The sequence below is a fragment of the Grampus griseus genome, assembly GCF_964374135.1.
Source record: "Grampus griseus genome assembly, chromosome: 5".
Taxonomy (NCBI): Eukaryota; Metazoa; Chordata; class Mammalia; order Artiodactyla; family Delphinidae; genus Grampus; species Grampus griseus.
Window position 1 is genome coordinate 120,927,107 of NC_138998.1, and position 23,110 is coordinate 120,950,216.

The following is a 23,110-nucleotide window of genomic DNA, read 5'->3' on the forward strand; positions in this document are numbered from 1 at the left end:
CACGAATCTGTGTGAACATTTAAGATTTTCCCTGTCCAGAGCTTTAAGGCCAGGTGAGGGCTATAAGCTCCACCTTTTGGGCAGAAGTCCCTGGGGGTAAGCTTTGTGCCTCTATGAGTTTGGTTTAGGCGATTACTACATATCCTGCCAGCCTTTTCTCTCTCTCATAAAGCTTCTCCTGTCTGTGAACAATTCCTCCTCAGCATTTTGGAGAGGCTCACTTCCTAGGTTAGGGCAGTTGGAATAGATCATGTCTGTGGTTTCTACACAGTGATGCTCCAGGGGTCCCATTTCTGTGGGTAGCAGGGTGGCAAGATTTAGCCTGTGACAGTTTTTTATGGTAACCACTGCGCTGTCTAAAAGCATAGCAGGAACTTGAATCAGCCATCTGGGGGAGAGCCATTCTGTTCCCTTAGAGCTTACTTCCTCATAAGTCAGTAAAGCCTCCTGGTGTGGAGTCTATGCAGTGATTGGCTGACCAAACATTAACTTTTCAGCCTCTTTTAGCAGGGTTGTAGTAGCTGCTACTGCTGTAGGCAAGGAGGCCATCTCTTCGCATTCTGATCTAATTGTTTAGAGAAATAAGCAACACCCAAGTAAGGGTCCACATTTTTGAGCTAATACCCCAAGGACAATTACCCTTCTCTCAGGAATATAAAGGTCTTAAGAATTTAGCTAAATCTGGGAGGGTTAGGAAAGGGGCATGAAGTAATGGCATTTTTAATACTTGAAAGGTCCTTTCACATTCTGAAATCCATTCAAAATTATCATCATCTTTCCTTTCACCTTTTCATGTAGAGGCCTAGCTAGTTAGGGATCCAGATATAGCAAAACCTGGCCATCCGCAGGAAACCCCGTAAGCTGTCTGCTAGTTTTAGGAGAGGCAAGGCTGCAAAAGGCTTCCTTCTTTTCCTGTGGTAGGCTTCTGTGACCTTCTGTGAGAATGAAGCCTAGGTGGGTCACCCTAGTTTGTGATATTTGGGCCTTTTTCTTGGCCACCTTATATCCCTTATCAGCTAGGTGGTTCAGAGTGGTTACAGTACTTTCATCAGAGGTCTCCTTAGTGAAGCTAGCAGTCAGAATGTCATCTACATCCTGGAGGAGGGAAGCCTCCTCCAGGATGTAGATTTTTTAGGTCGTCTTTAGCTAAAGTTTCCACAAAGACAATGGGGGTGTTTTTGAATCCTCGGGGCAGGACTGTCCAGTGGTATTGTTAATGGAATACAGAGGAAGGCATCTTTTCAATTTAATACACATTACTGGGTCCTGGTGGACAGTAGAATCCCAGCAGGGTATAGGAATTGGTAACTACTGAATGTATATTTTTGGTGGCTTCATTGACTGCCCTGAGGTCTTACCATCCAGTATTCTCCATTGGGTTTCTTTATGGGGAGAACAGGGGTATTACATGATGATTGGCATGGTCCAGTAAGGGTGGTCAATTAGGCCCTGTATAACAGGGACAATGACCAATAAGGCCTCTCAATGGAGAGTGTACTGTTTTCTGTCGGGCCATGGATGTCCAGGTTTTAGATGGACTGTCACAGGACTGGCTCCCATAGCTTGTTCCACCCATCCCTAGGCGCTGAGTTTGAGATTTACTCCTGGGAGATCAACCTGCTCTGTCCTGGAAGGTTTGTCCTCAGCCATTAACATTATTATCTTGTGCTCCCTGTCTAGGGGAACAGCAGTCTTCAGTCTGTCTCCCATTAGGTGGATAGTAGCTCCCAATTATATAAGGACATAGGGAACATGTGGGAAGGAATGGGTGAGAATATGTTCATCCAATTTACGTCCTAATGGCTCTGTGAATGCCTGTTCTTAGGCCTTCCCTGATACCCCCATAATTTTACAACTCTTGTGACTGAGGTTGCCTGATCTGGTGTTCAGAACCAGTTAAGTGGCAACAGCGTTGACTAAGAATTTGACGGGTGGGCATCCCTGGTGGTGCAGTGGTTGAGAGTCCACCTGCTGATGCAGGGGACACGAGTTCGTGCCCCGATCTGGGAGGATCCCACATGCTGCAAAGCGGCTGGACCCGTGCGCCATGGCCGCTGAGTCTGCACATCCAGAGCCTGTGCTCCGCAACGGGAGAGGCCACAACAGTGAGAGGCCTGCGTAACGCCAAAAAAATAATAATAATAATAATAATAAAAAAAGAATTTGACGGGCTTTTTTCCTATGTCCAATGTCAGGCTGGGCTCCTTGGGGGTCAATTGGAGTGCCAGTTTAGGAGCCCCCTGGCCCCATCATTCTTCATCTATTTGGACCATCTGCCCTTGAGAATAGTAACCAGGATCTGCCATTTCCATCCCCCTTCGAGGGAGTGAGGGCATTCTTCCTTCCAGTGTCCCTCTTGTTTACATATGGCACACTGATTGGGTCCTAATTTCCTTGGCTTGCTATCCCGGTGATCCAGGGGTCACTCACTGGAGTCGAGAGTCTCCGTGGGTGTTTAGTTCAGATTTCCGTGTCAACCAGTTGATATTGGAGGGCAACAGCCGTTAGGCAGGCTTGCCTCTGGGCCTTTTTATCCTCTGACTTTTCCTCCTCTACGTCTCACGTACAAAACACGTGGTAGGCAACCTCCACCAGGCAGGAGGTAGGGGTATCTGGCTGTATTTTCAGTTTCTGAAGTTTACACCTAATGTTGAGGGCAGTTTGGGAAATGAAATACTACCTCAGGATTGCATTCCCTTCCAATGACTGAGGGTCATTAGTATAGAATCAGAAGCATTCCTTAAGGCTCTGTAGGGATGCCGAAGGGTTTTCCACTTGTTGTGATTGATTGCCTTTTTCTTATTCCAACTGACAGGTTTCTTTCCTGCTGCCTGGATTCCCTTTAGGATCATATTTTTATAATTGGGCAGCCTCTATTTTCCACCCCTTTCTCCATTGTCTCAGTTGTTATCTGGGACTGCTTGATTCTGTGGTCTGAAAATAGCATGACCTGCATTGCTTTTGTTCTCTTTGTCTGCTTCCTCTTGGGCTTTTAAAAGGATTATGGCCTTTTCTTCCCCTGTTAGGAGTACATTGAGGAGGCTCTGGATTTCAGCCCAGGTGGGGCCATCGGTCTGAAAGTTTCCCCTAATCAGATTCAGGAACGCTTTGGATCTTCCCTCAACCCTTTATTATGACTCTTCTAGTTATACAGATCAGAAGTGGTAAATGACAGGTATCTGTGTGAGCCCTTCTTCTCCATCTGGCACCTGCCTCACAAGGAGTATTTTCCTGGCAGGTTGTTGGACACTGGCTGGTAATGAGTCCCATTTCATATACTTACTGGACAGGTTCTGGGAGAGGGAACTGGTGTGGAAGGGACCTCTTGGGCCTGTGACCCAACTCGGGCTATATGAAGCAAATGGGTATGGAGGGAACAGTAGGAGGAGTGCTAGGGAGGAGATCAAGAAGGTCATCAGGGAGCAGGTCAAGCACTGATAGAAGGCTTAGTCTCCTTTACTATTACCTCAGTGGAGGAGAGCTCACATCCCTTTTAAAGGCCTGTGCTCTGATATAAGACCTTAAAAAAACTAGACATAGGGAATTTCATCCCATTACTTTTGTCTCTGGCATAGCAGGTCCAATTGCAAAATGATGATATAATTTAGAGATCCAACTACTGAGGGGACAGTTGGAGTGATTTGTTGGCATGCAAATCCTACAAAATTGGATCCAAATAGATTTTGGTTTGGGAAATTTGGAGCCAGCATTAAACTGTTAATTGATGGCTCAGCGACCAAAAAAGGAGGCATCCAAGCGCCCAAACCTTAGCCATCGTCCTGCTGAAGCTTGAGCATGTCTGTAGTCTAGTGGGTGAGTGCAGGCAGAAGGGCCACAGTCAGTCCCATCTGGGTTGTCAAAAATTTGTTACCAATCCCCTCCCCCAAACCTCCAATGAGTTGATCCTCAATAAGAGTCCTTCTTCTCGATGTTGCTTGTACAAATAGAAGAGATCAAGTTTGGTTCAGAAACAAAGGAAAGCTTTATTCTTTGATCAAAGAATGTAGAGGCGTGAGTTCATGCTCTAGAGTACAAACTCTTTGCAAAAGCCCGTTGGTGGGGATGCTTTATAGGATTCTTGTCAGCAGGGGAGGGGATGGCATTCTTGCTGGTTGGGCACAGCTGTGTTGCTCAGGGCACTCCAGATCAGAGTGCTGGGTGCAGCATTTCTGCACAGGGTCAGCCAACTGAAGCGTCAGGTACAGCAATTTCACACTGGGAATTCTGGTCTGAAGTGCCAGGTGCAAGCCTTCTGCACAGGGTACCCTATGAACAGGTGAAATTAGACTAAGCACAAAGGAAAACAAGGTTAGACTTCATTGCACAGATTCTATTTTTATTTCCCAGGAATTGTTGTGGGCTTTGCCGGTATATATAGTCCGGTGGAGAAACAGATATGTGAACAAAATTGAATATATGTTAATTGCTACTGGGAAATAGTACAGAAACTCAGAACAAACAACCTTCCTCAGTTTTACATTAATTTTAAATAAAATAGCAATAAGTTGACTTGAACAAGGGAATATAAAGTTTTTATAAATTGCATATATTTATATAATTGCATATGAAGAATTTCTGCTTATTAAAAATTATAAAATACTTATTAACATACATCACTGTAATATTCTAAGTGCTCTAAGAGAAAATACTGCAGGATTTTAGAAGACATTGAAGTGTGTGGTTTACTGCCTGGAGGAGGACTCATATAAGTCTTTAATAGAAAGTAATAAGCATGCCCTTAGAGGAGAAAAAGGAGAAGGGCTCTATTGAATAAGAAAAAACAATTCAAAAAGAAATAGGAAAATAGAGCCTATTTGCAGAGTTTCTTGATATTTAACTATTGTGTGTGTTTTGTTTTGTTTGATTTTTCTCCCATACTTGGAATGTGGCAGGAAATACAGTTGAATTAAGTCATATCCAGCTTGTTAAATATCTTTCATGTCAAGTGTGAAAGTTTGGATTTTATCCTACTCAACGGGAAATATATTGTACTACGAATGATAAACATGTTGGATTGTCACAACCCAGTGTTGACCACATTTTAATGTGCACATGGAACTGTTGGGGGTCTTATTAAGTTATAGATTATGATTCAGTCAGTATGAAATAAAACCTGAGATCCTATATTATAAACAAGTTCCTAATTGAGGTCAATGGTTTTGGACTGGCAACTACATTCTACATAGCAATGCTTAGCACCTGGAAGCTACTTAAAATAGAAAATCTTAGGCCCTACATCAGATATATTGAATCAGGATTTTCAGGAATGGGGCCAGAAGCAAATAAAAACAAAACACATGCATACATAAACACACACACACACACACACCCTCAGATTTTTCTGATAAACCCAATACCTGACCTTGTTCAGTTTTACAGATCACTCACTATACCAGGCTAACAGTGGTGAGAAATAAAACTAAAGCAATGAGGATGCAAAACAAAGGCAGATTTGAGAGATATTTAAAGGAAGAATGAGTTGAACTTTATGAGTTTTCTATTGGAGGCAAGAGTGAGAGAACTTTAGATATTTCTTTTTTTTTCTGGCAAAATAGATTCAATAGATAATAATAGGTAGAATATACCACAGTAATTTGAGAGACAAGAAGCAGAAAGATGTTTTTTCTCTTTATATTATTTGGCTGTTCTGTTTTCTTTTTCATTTGTTTCATTTATTATTATTATATTTTTTAGGATGGGAAGCTGTAGTGTCTATAGCTTAACAGGAAGGAGTCAATAGAAAGAGAAGCATTAAGGAAGTAGACCAGTTGCTCTTAAAAAGACCCATGTGATCTAGCAACTGAGACTTTGTTTTCCTAACTTCGTACAGGAAGATTGAAGACAATTGAGTTTAAATACGAAAAAAGTACAATGATGAAAAGGAATTATACTAAAATGTTTAACTTTGTCTTGGTAAACTTAGGTGAAGCAATTTATTTAAAAAATAGTTTTTTAAAAAAAGTTATTTATTTTTTTGGCTGCGTTGGGTCTTCGTTGTTGAGCGTGGGCTTTCTCTAGTTGCGGAGAGCAGGGGCTACTCTTCTTTGCAGTGCGTGGGCTTCTCATTGCGGTGGCTTCTCTTGTGGAGGAGCATGGGCTCTAGGCACGCAGGCTCAGTAGTTGTGGCACACGGGCTTAGTTGCTCTGGGGCATTTGGGATCTTCCCGGACCAGGGCTGGAACCCATGTCCCTGCATTGGCAGGCAGATTCTTAACCACTGCACCACCAGGGAAGACCCTAAAAAATAGTTTTGATCAAATGTTCACAGTCGTCAGAGTTCCTAAAACGTTTGATTATGGAGTATTTCTCTCTTAAATGTTCCAAAAATTCTGAATTTTCTTGAACATTGTAGCAATTAAAAAAAAATCAACTAGATCACACATAGACTGTTTTAATATATGGACATGAAAATTTAATAATAAAAAAGTGAGTAATTAATAAATTACATACATAATTTTCTTGAAGTGGGTACAGTTTAAAAGTGGGTACAGTTTTCAATGAAAATATGAGGAAATCATATTCATTTGATATAATCAGTAATTTATAAGAACCTTTTATGAGTAAGACTCTTTGAGAGTTTTTATAATTATTAGATATCTTAATTCTCTTAACTCCCTTGATGTGGAAGCCAAGGGAAAAAAAAATTCTTGCTTTATAAATGTTACAAGTCATCCTACAAAAATAAATCAGTACCTTAAGTTATCTGTGCATGTCTGTTAGAATTTTAAGTGAATTCAACTCTGCTTTGTGTCAGGCATGTAGTAGACTAATTAAGTTGTCAGTTTTAAAATTTCTGCAGGTGATAAACTGGTCACTTTAAATGCCACTGTTAAATATTGTATCAAATTACAGCGGGCTCTCTAGGTCCCTTGATGGAACTTAGAAATGCCAAACACTTCATTCTATTTATATTCCTGTAAATTAAGAAAGTCCCCTTTGAATATCTGCTATTTAATCTGCATGCTTACTTAAATTACAAATATTAATTTAAGCTTTGTTATGATAGCAGTTATCTTTGTTAAAATGTTGTCTATGTTCTATTTTGAGAAGTAATTTTCATTTATGATATAAATTATGGCTCCATATTTTTTCCTCTATTCCTGAAATTCTTTACGTTGGTGATGGTTGTTTCACTGAAGCAGAAAACCTTAACATCTTTGACTTTTTTCCCTTTTTCAGTAATGTTCTAATTGATCCAGAGATAACTACTATTTTTACTTTTTTTGTTACATCCATTCCTACCTTTCCATGTTCTTTGCCACCAGCCAACTCAGATACTTATCATAACATACTCTAAATTTTCCCCTAAATTCAATTTGTCAGCCATCCTATCTTCTGACTAATCTTTACTAAATGCCAATTTTGTCATGTTGGTTTCTATTTATAAATAATTAATGGACAAAAATTTAAGTCCAGAAATTTTACCATGGCATTTGAGATCCTCCGATGTATTTTCAAAACTATTCCTCCAATTATATTACCAATATTCTACATGAGATCAACTTCATCTATATTGATCTACTAATTATTCCCTGAATATTCCTTGAACTTTTTTGCCTTACCTGGAATGTCTACCCTCTTTCTGTCCTTTTATTACAACATCTATTCCAACTTTTTTTTTCAAGTTTTATTGCCCTCTATGCAGCATTCTTGATCATAAAGCTCATAATGGTCATAATTGATAAACATCATCTTGTTTTATCATTCTTCTTTTTATGTAGTGTTGTTGCCTTACCAAATAAATTAGAAATACTTTGACATTAGGAATTGTAACTTATTATTTTTGTATACCATAGTATCTAAAAAGAGTGATTTGAAAAATTTATATATTCAATAAATACTTATTGATTTTGGTAAACAATTTTTAATTTACCCAACTCTACATTTAAGGTTATTATTATATATATTTCTTTGAGGATAGTTCAAAAAAGACAGATTTATCATGCCTCTAACTTTTCATTCTATGAGTTTAAAATGATTTCTTACTTTAATGAGAATCTCTTGCGGAGATACTGACTATCCAATCCCAATTCTAATACAAAAATATGATTTATTGATTGGTTTTAAGTAATGCCATCATTTAATCCATAATGTTGCTAATATCAAGTGATTCAATCTATATAACATTATATCCTTCTCAATTTTCTTCAAAGTTATTATATCTATTCCAAATACCTAAGAAGAGTAAAATATCAAAATTAGATTTTTCAGCATCAGTGAATGCCATTCTATTTTTCGAATTCCACCCAATCCTATATAGAAATTTTGATTAGAAACATTTAGTATCTTTTTTTCTAAATGACGTAAAGGCCCCACATCACATCCACTTTCATTTGTTGTGCCTAAATTGAAACATCAGAAATGAATGAGAGATTAACTGGATAGATATAAATATATCAGTCCTGCCCAGCTTTCTCTGAATACAACTTTTGGCATTAGAAAATTATTTCATTTTCTTCTGACATTTGGGTCCAAAATGAGTCTGTTGGAGGTGGCCACAGGTCAGGAATGATCACAAGAAATGATGTTAAATCACTAGAGCAATGATTAAGGCATGACCTTAAATTTTAGTTCTTCACGTTTTTCCTAATATGCACATGTTTTAATGTATCTGTAGAGGTCAATTAGAGCAAATCTAGCCTTTGGGAAATGTATTAAACTAGAGAAATATGTTTTATTTTTATTATATACTTTTAATCCCTGATTTATAGCCATGTGCCCTGACACCAAAATGCCCATAAAAATATGGTCTTGATTAATGGGTGAATTGATAGTTTGTACTGAATAAAAAAAATTGCCAAGTATTTTAATATAAATTAATTAATTTCAAGCTTAATTTCATTGTATTGCAATGAATATAAGTTATTTATTATACCCATTAGCAAATCTGCGTAAAATTGTTCAGAACTGTATTTGACTTTTAAAATGCCTACATCTTTCAAGTTTCGTCTTTTCTGTAAGCTCCAAAGGTCAAAGGTGGGAATTACTTATATAATAATTGGCAGACATTTCTGAAAACCTCTGATATCTTTAAATTCAATTTAAGTCAATGAAGTAATTCCAAAATTTTATATTGTCAGTACTGTCAGTGTTCTGTACCTAGTGTACAATAAGCTCTTGGTAAGTGTTTGTTCACTATTCTGCCATGCATTTATATATTATCAGTTTAGGAGAAACAGAAGTGAGGGTGATGAGCTTTCACTTCTAAAAATTCACATTTAAATATAGTAGAGAAGTGAATATCATTAACAACAATGTACATTTCATTTGTTTAGTGAGCATGTCTCTGGATCAAAGATATTTATTTGTTGATATTACAGATGGAACTATCCAAGAATGTTTTGTAAATTTATTGATATTTTAGTTTTATTTTGAAGATAGAATGTAGCCAGCGATGGGGAAATAAGAGAAAGGGAGATGAAGGGAAAGGAAATATTTTGAGCAAACACACATTGGTGAGGAAGTGTGCGTCAGTGGGGAAGCGGGGGATGATTAATTGTAGCTGTCTATAGCCACAAAAGCATTAAGGAGTAATTGGAAATAAACTTGGAAAAGTTAGTTTTCTTTCTCTGAAAATGTGTATAATATTGATAATTAATTGGACAAAGCAAATGCACTTTGAAGATTTTTGAGTAAGCAGGTAAAATTGAACAGTTTTAGAAACGTATGCTTGCAGCAGCCTGAAAAAATGCTCCCATGGGAAGAAACGCTGAAGAGATAAACGTCAGAAAAAGAAATATAGAATTTGATACATCACTATCTCGGAGTAAAATAAATATCTCAGGTTAAAATTAATGAGTGCATGTATTAGGGAAACAGTGGTTGGAAATAAACAAGAATGCATACAAGTAATGTTTCAGAGGTTATATCCAAGATTTTACAATTGATTGGTGATGAACAAAAATGGAATAGTGAACAGTGAGCAATTTTTGGTGGAAGGGGAAGGGTTTAGTTTGCACATGGAGAGTTTGAAATTAAAATATGCTATCCAATTGAATGCTAGTTGAGGATTAAAAATTGCAGGATTAGACTTTGGGAAAGCACAGACTGAAGATCCAAAGAGAAAAGGAAGTTGATGCCATGAAATAAGGTGATGTCTAAAAGGAGAAAGTAAGAGGAGTGAAAAGAGAATGAGAAACTGAATCACAATTCCCTTTTTTCTTTCAACAATATAACCTCTTTTCTGCCTCTTTCCCTTCTATCCATAAGTATGAGTAAACTTTCCCCAATTTATAAAATCCCTGACCACATGCTCAGAATTGCGGATCCCCAAAACCCTGTACATCTTTATAGATTCAAGTTTCTTAAGAGGACAATCTCAAATTCCTTGACTTTTTCTGCAGTTTCCTTCTATTGTCCTCATTACACTTAAACTAAGTTCATCAAGGGGATTCAGTTACTTCTCAAAGAAAAAGTCCTCTTCTGTCAATTTGCACTAGAATTGACATTGTTTATAGTAGACACTCTCTTGTTTCTTCTAGTTTCCTCCTTATTCTTTCTGAATTCTTTGCTCTTCTTTACATGTTTTTCTCTGAAATATCAGACTTACTAGAACACTTTTTGAGCCCCTATAATGTGCCAAGTACCCTCTGAGTGTTGATGAAATTATCAGTAAAAATAGGACCAAGACCGACATGAGAGAAGATAGCCATGCAGCCCATCCTGTTTCTCAGGGAGGTTTCCAGAAAAAGAAGGAATTCATCAATCAAGTATGGGACGTTTAAGGAAATATTTTAAAGAGCTTAAATAGCATGTTTGACAAGTTTTTCTTGAGAAATATTTTCTTCTGTTCTCATATTTTTTGATTTCACATTTTATTTCTTTAAACATTGTCAACATAGCTATGTTACATTCTTAGTCTAATTCCCTGTTTTGAAATTTCATGGGTCTATTTCTCCTCTAGGTTATTTCAACTAATTCTTGCTCACAGTGCCTTATTTCACCATGGATTTTATAATGTCAGAATGTGAGTTTAGGTTAAAGAGAGGTTCATTTATGAAAATCTTGGGGAGTCTGGGCCTATTAGATAGCTCTTCTGAATTTTCTGAAGGGCTTTTATGTTTGCTTCTGCCACTTAGCTGTGAGCCCTACATGTGAGAGTGCTTTTTAATTTAATTTTCAGCTTGGGGTTTCCCAAGGAACATGTATCTACAATTTTAAAATCCCAAACCTGGAATATGGCAGAACCATGGTTAACCTATTTAAGAAGAAACATTTGTCCGTTACACGAGCCAGAAAAGACAGCTCTCCTTGTCATTCCCTTTTGTCAGTAGGCTAATTTATTCTATACCCTTCTTATACTAAGGGTGAATCTTATCCTGGTCTAGTGTTTGGTGGTATTCTGTAGCATCCCCTCTTCTAGCCAAGCTTGGATCCATTCTCTGCAATCTGTGAGCCTTTCAGTTACTATGATCCACAAATTCCCAGTGTAGGCTTGTACTCTAGTTTTTAGATTTTTCTTCTTCTTTTTTTTTTTTTTTTCCTTGAGGCACCATTACTTTCCTGAAAGGTTAGCTATGTATTTCGGGGGGAAAAGGATGGTGGAACAGGGTTTTGGGGAGTGGTAACACTATCTTGTCCACCATATTATTAGAAACATAAATAGTTTAATTAATGTTAAAACATAATTTTAATTATCTTCTAAAGTTTTAGGATATTCTGCTGTTTTATTTCAAATTTGACAACAAACTTTTTGAACATCTCCTCTATTTTATTGCCATTGCCCTGGATACTTCACTTAACTTATTTATCATGTGGAAAAAAAAAAAAATGCTTATTCTGCTTTCCTTATGTGGTAGTACTCCCTCTCTTCCCTGTGTTTCTCTCCTTTTTTTTTTTTTTTTGCGGTACGCGGGCCTCTCACTGTTGTGGCCTCTCCCGTTGCGGAGGAGCACAGGCTCCGGACGCGCAGGCTCAGTGGCCATGGCTCATGGGCCCAGCCGCTCCGCAGCATGTGGGATCTTCCCCGACCGGGGCACGAACCCGTGTCCCCTGCATCGGCAGGCGGACTCTCAACCACTGCGCCACCTGGGAAGCCCTGCTTGTCTCCTTTCATGGAAATATTTTAGTAGGTAGTCAAAAAGTATTTGACTTAAATTTTTAATTGTTGTAATAACAGTGTAGGATTTACTCTTTTTAAGCAAGTTTACAAAATTTGAGCAAAAATTTTACGTAGCTATTGTCCAATCTGGTAGTACACAGAATGCCTAGTCTGTGAATATGGAACAGCTGTCTATGAATTTGATCATTTTCTTAACTAAAAATTTCAACATAGCTTGAATGAGTCCTGTATTTGGTCTGTTTGTAAGGTGCATAATAATATAATGTATATAATTTGTTAAATTGTATTTTACAAAACTTTCATTTCTTTTTACAGGTAATAAAAGCATAAGAGGGTAAATAATTGCTATTTCAATCATGTGGTATAGACACCATGTATTAAAATCTTAGTATCCATGTTTAAAACCATAATTAATTTTACTCAAATATTTTTTTCAGCTCTTCTTCAAGTGACAATTTCACTTAGCAAAGTAGAGCTTAGTGTGGGAGAATCTAAATTCTTCACATGTACAGGTATGTATTTCTACAAATATTTTCAGATAACTTGTTTTATTCTTTATTAATATAATATATTGACTAAATTTAAGTAGTTAAATGTCAGTTCTCTAGAAATAAAATTGTATATTATCATTGGGCTCACAATGATTGGAAAAGTGTTAATGAACATATTTTACCTATTAAACACTGAATTTTATTTGTTGCTTTCAAGTTACTAATTTTGACTACTAAATAAACTAGATTATTTATTTTGAAAATAACTTATCAAATATAGTGTATGCATGATAACTTTTACATCAATTTAAATATTATTTCTATCTAAATAGTAACCTTAGTATGAATGTAAATGTTATAATTTAACCATTTTCGTAAATACGCTATGAATAAGTTAGATATGGCACCCTGCATTATAGTTTCACTTCAATGAAAAGTTTAGGACAAAGCATATCACATCCTTCCTTATGAAAAGTGACCTTTAAAAAGTAGATCTTTAATCAGCAAAGGTTTTGCAAGATTTTTGTGACTATTAATTAGAAGTATTATATATCGTAGTGACTATGGGAAATTATTATGGACCTCATCTAGTTTAATCATGCACATGTAGAATTCTTCTAGAAGATATTAACTACTTAAGCAACAAATTCCTATTCAACATATTGTAAAACTCACAAATGAGCACATTCTACTGCTGTTTAGATTCATCGTATTCATTTTCATCATACAAGTCTTCATATATAAAGTTTTTCAAATATTCATTTAGTGCCAAAATTTAAATTCATCATATTCATTTTCATGCATATAAGCCTTCATATATAAAGTTTTAAAAATATTCATTTAGTGACAAAATTGCTTTTTAGTATATTTTAAAATTGTTTCCATTCCTGATTATACTTAGCAATTCAAAACTGGATTAAATAGGCATTTCTGACATAAAATGCATTATAAAAGTTGTCTTCAGAATGGCATGGCTTGTTTAAATTATTATGATAATTAAAAAAAATAGAAGCAGTTATAATAACATATCTAAAAATAATATCAGATAATATGAACAACTAATTGAGGCCATGATTCTTCACATATTTGCCTTCTTAATAAAGGTCTGAATTGATAGGTCTTGTTGACACATGTTTTTATATACTGGCAAATATAAAAGTAGAGAGTAGGGGAGAGACTGGTTCAACATCATTTACTATGTCAGTACAGCTTTGGCATAAGAATATAGTTCATTGTTTCTAAACCCTATCCATATTTTATATGCACAAATGCACACACACAGCTCAATTAAATCACAAGATCACAGAATAATGAAATAGTTTAAAAATGAATTGAAAAATAAAATAAAATTGTATTATTTTCTTGGATTCGCATTATCTTTGTGATATAAATTATATGATGTATATAATTCATAAGGTCAAATTAAGACATAATTTAAAAGTACGAATTAACGTCATTCAGTGGTGCTGAGTTTTGCCCTTAATCATAAGGCAGAACAATTAAACATTTTTTCCTTTTATATAAAGACGTATAATCAAGAGCTGTACTGTTGTCATGCAAGTGGCCTTATTTATCTTAAATACAGTAGTAAAACAAAAATCTAAAAATAAAGATGTGGGAAACCAATGCAAATCAAAACGCTTGCATGTACTTTTCTATCACAATGGTGACTATGTTGATATGATTCTAAAGTTTCTTGAACACAGACATCTAAAACTCAATAAAATAAATATGTCTTAAAATTCAACTAGAAGTTAGTCATGTTACTGACCTGGGTTCTTGGACTCTTTAATCAATAGAAATTGGTAAGAGGCCAGAGGGGGAATTCAGGCAGGGCTTTGTAGGGACTCTTGATGCAGCACAAGGGAGTGAAAACAAGTAACAAGTTCCCTTGCTCGCTCCCTGAGGTGGAGTGAGCTGAACTCTTAAATGGGATGAGGGTAATGGTGGATCAGTGGGTCTGGCTGGTGGACTGGCTTAGGTATAGTGGTCTGCCCACCCCCTTGGTGGTCTGCCCACCCCTTTGGTGGTGCTGTGTGCAGGAATCACGCATAGTTCGGCATAGTACTGTGCTTTTGCTCCCAGCACCTCAGATGTAGCAATTGGGATTTGGCCTTTTTGTATCTTGTTCATAATTTGTCCCAGCTGGACATGCTTGCAGTTATTTTTAGTCCCTTATAGTTTCTTTGTATATTGTTGCTCCAGGAGAGGTTTGTTCAGGTGCAAGCTCTGCAGCAAAGTGTCCCAGGTTCCAGAACTCAGCCTAGTTCAGTCATACCCTCACAGAACTAAATAAGAATGTGTCATGTATAGCAAATGAATTTTTATATTACATTTTCAAGAAAATAAGTTTAATGCTACTTATTAATTAATCCAAGAGCCCAGTCTTTTCAGTAAAATAACATGCAAAGTTTTATTGGAAATTATTATTTGAGTTGCCAGAAAAAAGAGAATTATGACTGCTCTATGAAAATACAGAATAAACTCTCCATGAAATTTTATTCCATATCATTAAGAATGAAAATGTCCAAAATATTTCACAGAATATCCTGCATAATTTACTGTATAAAGTGAGGTTTTCTATTGCTGAAACTTAAAGTAATGCACATTTAAATTATTCTTTTGTAACTTCTCGATAGAGGAGGGAATTAAAACAAATACCTCCCCCAAATGAATTATCCTGTAACTACTATGGTTTTATGGTTCTATTCAGAAAAACTGAAGATAACATAACTAAGATTCATTTAAGATTTAACTAAACTTCTTTCATACTTTTTTCTCCATCATGTCTAATTTGATATAGGAAGGAAGACAATTTGTTTCTAAAGCCATATCTTGGAAAAAAAAATGAGAAGGAATAATTTTCTTATAAAAGGTCCTGAAGATGTTATATAACTTTATGCATTTTCTCCTGATACTTTTCAGTTAATAGTGTATGCTGCTTCCACAAATTATCTCTCAAGTAATTAGGTGAAATACATCCTTTTGGTGACTAAAAGAAAACACAGGAAGCTTCAGCTTTTACAAAGAGAATAATAACCTAGATTCTGAGTTGGAAAACTTAAATAAATGTTTACCCTGTAATGATTTGGTTGTAATTGCCTAGCACTATAAGTATCATTTCAATGCATTCTAATTATCATATGATTAAATAGTTAACAGTTTTAGATTAAAATGGTGAAACTACTCATCTCAGTTGGGAAAAGAGAAGATTAGGACTCCATTTAAAAAATAGTCATTGGCCTTATCTATACAAGTTTAACAACTTGGGAGATTAATTCAAAATTCTGTATTAACAAAAGCCAAAGTTTATTTCATAAATGATTTACGTTGTTATGAGCTCTGCTGTATCAGGGGAAAAAGTGCTATTTCCTGACCTTAGCAAAAAGAATTGAGCAGGTGAAATCACGTTAGTAATCATGTTTCTGTTTCGATTATGCCTATTAAGTGGAATTGATGTTGGACTCAGTTGCCAAGGCACTTTCAGTACTTGTGTGGTAATAATCCATAGATTTCCGTGGTAAAGTTTACACTCTCATAGCTTAAATACCATACTGGAAGTTTCCTCTGGGTTTTGTTACTCAAACGAGATTGAAACCTCAATGTTGGATAAATAAGGATAACATGTGTGCTAGCATTTGTGTTTACTTTCGATATTGTAAGATTTTCAGACTTCCAGTCTTCCATTTACATTTTTTTCTAAATTGTTAAAGTTGTTACACGATAGTAAATGCCAGTGTCAAAACAAACACTTGGAACATATTTTCAAAATTTCTTTTCCATGGCTCTTTGCAGCAGTTGGTGAACCTGAGAGTATAGACTGGTATAATCCTCAAGGAGAGAAGATAATTTCAACACAAAGGGTATCAGTGCAAAAGGAAGGTATTAGATCACGATTAACCATCTACAACGCAAATATAGAAGATGCAGGAATATATCGTTGTCAAGCAACAGATGCCAAAGGACAGACACAAGAAGCCACAGTTGTTTTGGAAATTTACCGTAAGTCATGTATTTATAAGTTTTATTGATTGAAATTATACGTTCTTATAAAAAATACAAATAAAATGTACTTAACAATAGAAACTAACACTCATTAAGAACTAACTATGTGATGGACAATGTGCTAAGACCTTTACAGATATTAGCTTATTTCTATTTTACCACAGTACATCTCTAAAATAAAATCTATAATAGGTTATAGTGGATTATAAATACATAGATGGAGCCAATTCTGTTGGTTAAATAATATAGATGAAAATGTTTTAGTTTTTTGATGCCATTAAGAATCTGTTGGGTAAATAGAAACCAGTACTTTATTTAGTGATATAAAATTTATTGGGAGTGCTTTTTTTCACTTTCAAAAAAAAAAAGATCATGACTAGAACAAATAAAATTACCTATGTGATAACAGTGACCAATCTAGAATGAGAACTGGGGAAGGGTCAGCTGACAGGCTTTAGACAGAGTAAAAACTGAAAACTCATCTAATGAAGAATAACATCTAACCAGATTCTTCAACTCCAGGCATTTTTAGTAGCAAGGTTTTCTACACTTACACTTCATTTTACGACTTGAGATTGATTGCTTCCTACATTCCTTTCCAACTTCTCACTTTTAGGAATTGTTAACCTGTTTAGGAACACTGAAGTTCATTGACTCCCAGGATTTGAAACCAGGCTCTATCACTTACACCTGTGGCCTTGAGCAATCGTGTAAACTCTCTGTTTCAATTTCCTCATCTATAAAATAGATATAATTGTAGTACCCACATCATACATAGAGTTGCTTTGAGGACTACATTACCTCATGCTTAGAACTTTGCCTTACAATTAATTTGTAGTAGTTAGCATTTCTACCAGTGAAAAATTATAAAAAGTTTTAGAATATTAGCTCATAAGACATCTCTTCCTTATAGCTTTGTTTTTGTTATTCTAGAAATAGCATACGGGGAAAAAAGGCCAAAGCAGCACCAGAGCAAGGCTTCCTCTTAGATGAGTGGGGCAATCTGTTGGAGTATTGTTGCCCTCATTTTTCCTGATTTGACCTCTTTTTTTTTTTCTTTTTCCCTCCTGTTAGTTTCTAAGCTCCTCAAGGAAAGATGTTTTACTTATTTATATGACCATTTACTGTACCAGTTTCATAAATAACAAAGAATTAAGTTGAAATCATCATTTCATAGACTAGTGTCTGGAAAGAAGTGTCCTTTGAAATGATACAAAGGAAGATCCCTAGTGCTTTATTTGTGAAGGTAAAAAAAAATTGTTTTTTCTTAGCAAGAACAATGAATTACTTTTGTGAAAATGTCTCCTCAAGCATAAATATCCATATTCATGCATTCATTCAATACACTTATTGTATGTCTACTGCGTGGCAGACAATATTCTAATTCCTAAAGACATTAGTGACTGAAACAGAAAATATCACTGGCCACTTGGTGCCAACATTTTAATGGGTAGAGACAGACAAAAAGTAAGCAAAAACTAATGCTTAAATGCTAGATATATATGCCATAGAATTCTATAGGAAAGAAATTAAGTGGTTTAGAAACGTAGGGAGATGGCTATTTTGTTTGTGGAGGTTGAGCAGAAATTTGAAGGAATTTAAGAGAGTGCAAATGCCCCAGAATGAGAACAAATGCGGAGTGTTCAAGGAACTGCCCAAAGCAGCAGCTAGGAGGAGAGAAGAAAAATTGGGATCAGAATTGTGGGGCAGACTCCAGTTCATACAGGACTTAGTGTGGCATTGTAAGGACTTTGGATTTTATTCTCAGTGAGTTGGAATTTATTGAGTAGGAGAATTAGATGATCTGGTTTAAGGTTTTAAAGGATCTAGATTTACCTAATTATTTTATTACAGCATCAATAAACACGGATTCTGAAATATGCTATTGGAAGAAATAAGCAATAATACTTGTATGGTTTGTTTTACTTTCTTCATACAGAAAAACTCACTTTCAGAGAAGTGGTGTCTCCTCAAGAGTTCAAACAAGGAGAGAATGCAGAAGTGGTTTGCCGAGTCAGCAGTTCGCCTGCACCTGTTGTCAGCTGGTTGCATCATAATGAGGAAGTCACCGCTATTTCCGACAGTTAGTATTTTGGTAACTCTCTAAGTTATATGTTCTAAAAATATTGCAATTTTTTAAAAGACTGAATCTACCTAAGTAAATATAGCAATTAGATTGTTTGACCCTAAGCCTCAAACAACTGTTTTTTGAGAACCTCAGAGCTCTAAACTAGAGGTTGGCAAACTATGGCCCTCAGGCTAAATTCAGCTCCTCTGCTGTTTTTTTAAGGTGTTATGAAAATTCAGCCAAACCCAATTGTTACATATTGTCTATGGCTACTTTGGGAACAAAGCTGAACAGCTGTGACACAGATGGTTTGTCCTACAAAGCCTACAATAGTTATTTTCTGAAGATTACAGAAAAAGTTTGCTGACTCCTGCTCTAGATCAAGAAAAAATTATATACAAACAGTTCAAGGATACTAAACAAATAAAGGAATCAATCCTGATCTATTGAAATTCTACATATTATAATTCAAACAATCCCATGGGCTTATTATGTGTAAACTTATAATAATGTCTATATGAATCCTATTTATTTTTCTGTCACTGTTCTTTCAAAGATACCTACATATTCTAAATATTATGATAGGATGAATATGGATAATAGGAAGAAGAGTACATTCATTTCAATTGTCTTCATGATTTTGATTCAGACTGAGCTGAAATTCCAGAATAAAATGACATCTGAAATTGATGCATGATTTGCTTACATTATGCTACTTTATCATTGTGAATTGGGAGCATTTTCGATTTAGAATATTTTTCATTGCACTTACATTGCAGAGAGGTACAAAATAATTGAATCTTTTAAAATACTTTCTATCTTGGATGATTTTGTTTTGTGTTTCTAAGAGATGAAACTTCTACAACATAAAGGAGAGAAGGCAGAGGGTTTCTGTTTTTGAATATGTACAGAGAAAGTATCATGATGATGATAGTAATTTTTTTTTAATTTTGAGAGAAGTTTTCTGGACTTGGCATTTTCACTGCTTGTCAGTTATTTACTAAAACTCTTTTTTCTATTATAGTAAGTTAATGAGATATAATACTTTATTTCCTCTTACTTTATTTTCAGAAAACTGCTTTAGGTTTTGCTAATAAATTTCATGAATAAATTATACAGTATATTTTCTGCTTTCTTCCCCTCAATAATAAAGAAAAGGCAATTCTTTCATCGCAGTTAAATGACAATGTCTAAACATTTTCAGACTACCTACATCTTAGGCTTCAAGTGTACATCTGGTTTACTGTAAACCATAATCACAAGATGGTTTTGAAATGAGTTTTATTTTAAAAGACAGTTAAATCGATGCTGATTGTAGGCCTCTGGGCAGAGAGTGTGTGCAGCAGGCACTGGCAAGGTCTTGACTGAATGGGCCCAGGGCACCAATCAGCATCTCCATCTTCCCTGAGCAGATGATCCCTCCAGTTAAGTAGCCAGATGGAATTCAAGCCTAAAGACAGTTCATTCATTGGCATCCATGGAGGTTGCCCTATAATATCTACTTTTTGTAATTTATTTGGGAATAAAATCTAATGATTAATTGTCTGAAAAAAAAAAAAAGACAGTTAAATCCTCAAAGCAAAGATTGATGGTCAAGTACAGTGCTGATGGAGGAGTGATGCTTCTATGCTACAGCTCACACATTTTTCCCAGTACCCAAGGATGAAATGCTGTGAAGTTGGAATTCCATTACGGCTCTACTCTTTCCTTGTCCCTAAAGCTTCAAACAACTTTTCTAACTGCTCTGTACCTAATTCGGATTCTTCATCTGTAAACAGTAAATTATTATATGCATTTTGAACAACGGTTTGAGTTTTAAGTAAGATAGGCTTATAAATATTTGTTAACTGAATGAATACAATATTTGACTCTATATCAGATTCTCAATAAATAACATTTATTTTTCTTGTTCCTTCTCATTGAGCTTTTAATTCTTGGGAATCAGTTAAACATAGAAACTTAACGCTGAGTTGCAGGGAAGGCAAAATCGATTTTTTTAAAAAGGACGTAAAATTTGTTCTGACTTTGGGATGTAAAGGATGTAGGGGAATTGTGAAGATGAACAAACTTTTCTAACCTTTTAATATTTGAGAAACTTGCCACATACTTCATTATCAAACACTTTTTACATTCATAACAGATTTATAAGAAGTAATATTCTTCAGATTTTTATACTTTATGTGATCCTTTTATTAAAACTAATGAAATAAGATTAGGTTTACAGCCATGAAAGGAACATATATGGGGATTTAGAATAATGCAGTGTGTACAGATAACTTTCTGAAGCCTTAGTGTGGCATAGGAATAAAGTTTAAAGTCTCCATATGAAACAATGAAGGTTTGAAAATGTCCATCTTATTAACCATGCTTTTGGTAGCAGCTGTGTGACAAATATGCATTATTAATGTTCCCACAGACTACTCAAAGTGGAGGTTTACCATGTTGTTTGTTGAAAGGAAATCCATATGCTAAAGAATCCAAGTATTTAGGGAGTAAAGGTGACATTTTGTTATAAAAGTTGAATATCCTGACTTTCAGTCTCAACCCTGATGGAAGGATATGCTATTGCAGTTGCCATTCTACCTCAGCCATTTTGAAAGCTATCTCTGAAACTTCCTAAATGTTTTGAGCATTTTCTAATGAAGTACCCTTTAGGCATCAAAAAACTATGGGTAAAATCATCTTGTTCAATAAAATTTGTATGGAATCTACTTCCAGTATAAAAAGTCATTCAACAGTTATTGAACACTTAGTATATTTCATCTAGTGTAAGTATATTTCATCTAGTGTACTAGAAGGTGGCGATTCATGGTTTGAACGATGAACAAGTCCACTACCCTCAACATATTAATAATCTAGTGGAAAAAATCAATCAATGAAAGCAACGTATATTGAGGTATATTATAAGGAAAGTGCAGTGATAGAAGATGATAAAGAAAGAGCACCTGAACTAGTTAGGGCAGAGGAGAGTGTTCAAAGGTGCCTGCTGAGAGAGAAAAGCAACCCTTAAAGACGAAAAGGGATTAGCCAGCTAGAGAATGGTGGGGACTTTTCAAGAGGAGAGGACACCATATGCAATGGCCCAGAGGTGAAAGCATGAGTGACACATTTCAGAAACTGAATTAAGTTCATTATAACTAGAATTTATGAATAAGTACAACTAGAATACTTACAATAACTAGGATTTGTAAACAAAGACTAATAAGAAAGGAAACTGGAAAAGAAGGTTGAGCCAAGTCAATATGGCCTTGACGTCTCTATTGAGAAGTTTAGAATCTATCCAAAGGTGACATCACTAAAGGGTTTTAATTAGGGCAGTGACATGACCTAATATTTATTGAGACGGATATCAGTGCTTCAGTGAGGAGAATGAATTGGATGAGAGTCAAGGCCAAGCTCCAGGCAATGAGAACAATTCAAATCCAAATGAAATAATTGCTGAGGGAAAAGTAGATTCTAGACTAAGAAATGATAAAGGGAGAAGTGATAGGATATGGGTTTGATTGGACATGCACACTAAGAGAGATGGAGAAGTCAAAGATGACTCAAGGAATTTGCCTTGGGCAACTAGCTCAATGTAAAGACCTGTGAAGACAGAACTGGAGAGTACCGTATGAGAAATTTCAGGTGGAGCTAGTGAGCCAAATTTTAAACATGCTGAGATTGAAGTATTTACAACCCTTCTAAGTTTGTACATCTGGTTGACTCTTGCACAATTCTGGAATCACAGGAATCATCTGGTCTGAAGAAAAATTGTGAATCATCAAAATATAGGTTGAAAGCATAGGAGTAGATGAAGCAAACCATTCAGTGGCTGTGGAATGAGAAGAAGAGGGAACTTTTAAAAAATAACCTGCTTAAAGAAACATAATGCTTAAAGAAACATAAAGCAGACACCTTATTGTGTATTATTTGATTTCATTTATTTTCTTACTGCAATAATGAAAATGTGGATGTCTGTAAAACTGAGATAAATAGATCATCTCTAATAGTTAAATAGTTCCAATATCCAAAGTTATGTGTGATTGATTGAAGCAGTGCTTTCTTCAAATGCTTTTTGTAAATACATATTAATAATGCTCTTTGGTTTGAGAGTTTGCTAACATCATTCCATGGACTTTACACATATACTTAGAATTTTTAGTTGAGGATGATACATATTTTAGTGAGTTAGAAAATATAATATTACAATGATTTAGTTATGACTCATTGCATCCCTCTCTAAATTTGAACTTTTTAATTCATACAGGTGACCCATGAAAAACACAGGGGTTAGGGTGCCAACTTGACATGCAGTCAAAAATTCAAGTATAATTTATAGTTGGTTCTCCTTATCTGAGATTCCTTCATATCTGTGGTTCAGTTCTGCATCCTCAGATTCAGTCAGCTTCGGATTGTGTAGTACTGTATTTACTATTGAAAAAGATTCCCATATAAGTGGATCTGCACAGTTCAAACCTGTGTTGTTCAAGGGTCAACTGTAAT

General features: G+C 35.5%; 1 protein-coding gene across 4 annotated transcripts in view; it reads left to right on the forward strand.

Annotated features, from left to right (window-relative positions):
- The window catches only part of NCAM2 (neural cell adhesion molecule 2), a gene marked incomplete at both ends in the record, with an annotated part of 487,288 nt that overhangs the window by 268,977 nt on the left and 195,201 nt on the right, over nt 1-23,110 (forward strand). For 3 of the 4 annotated variants that reach the window (XM_082655240.1, XM_082655241.1, XM_082655242.1), the window contains 3 exons: nt 12,499-12,573; nt 16,348-16,554; nt 18,497-18,640. The exons of the other annotated variant lie outside the window; for it this stretch is intronic. In XM_082655240.1, coding sequence (XP_082511366.1) covers nt 12,499-12,573; nt 16,348-16,554; nt 18,497-18,640 — 426 coding nt within the window. The remainder of the gene's footprint in view (nt 1-12,498; nt 12,574-16,347; nt 16,555-18,496; nt 18,641-23,110) is intronic. 4 annotated transcript variants of the gene reach the window in all.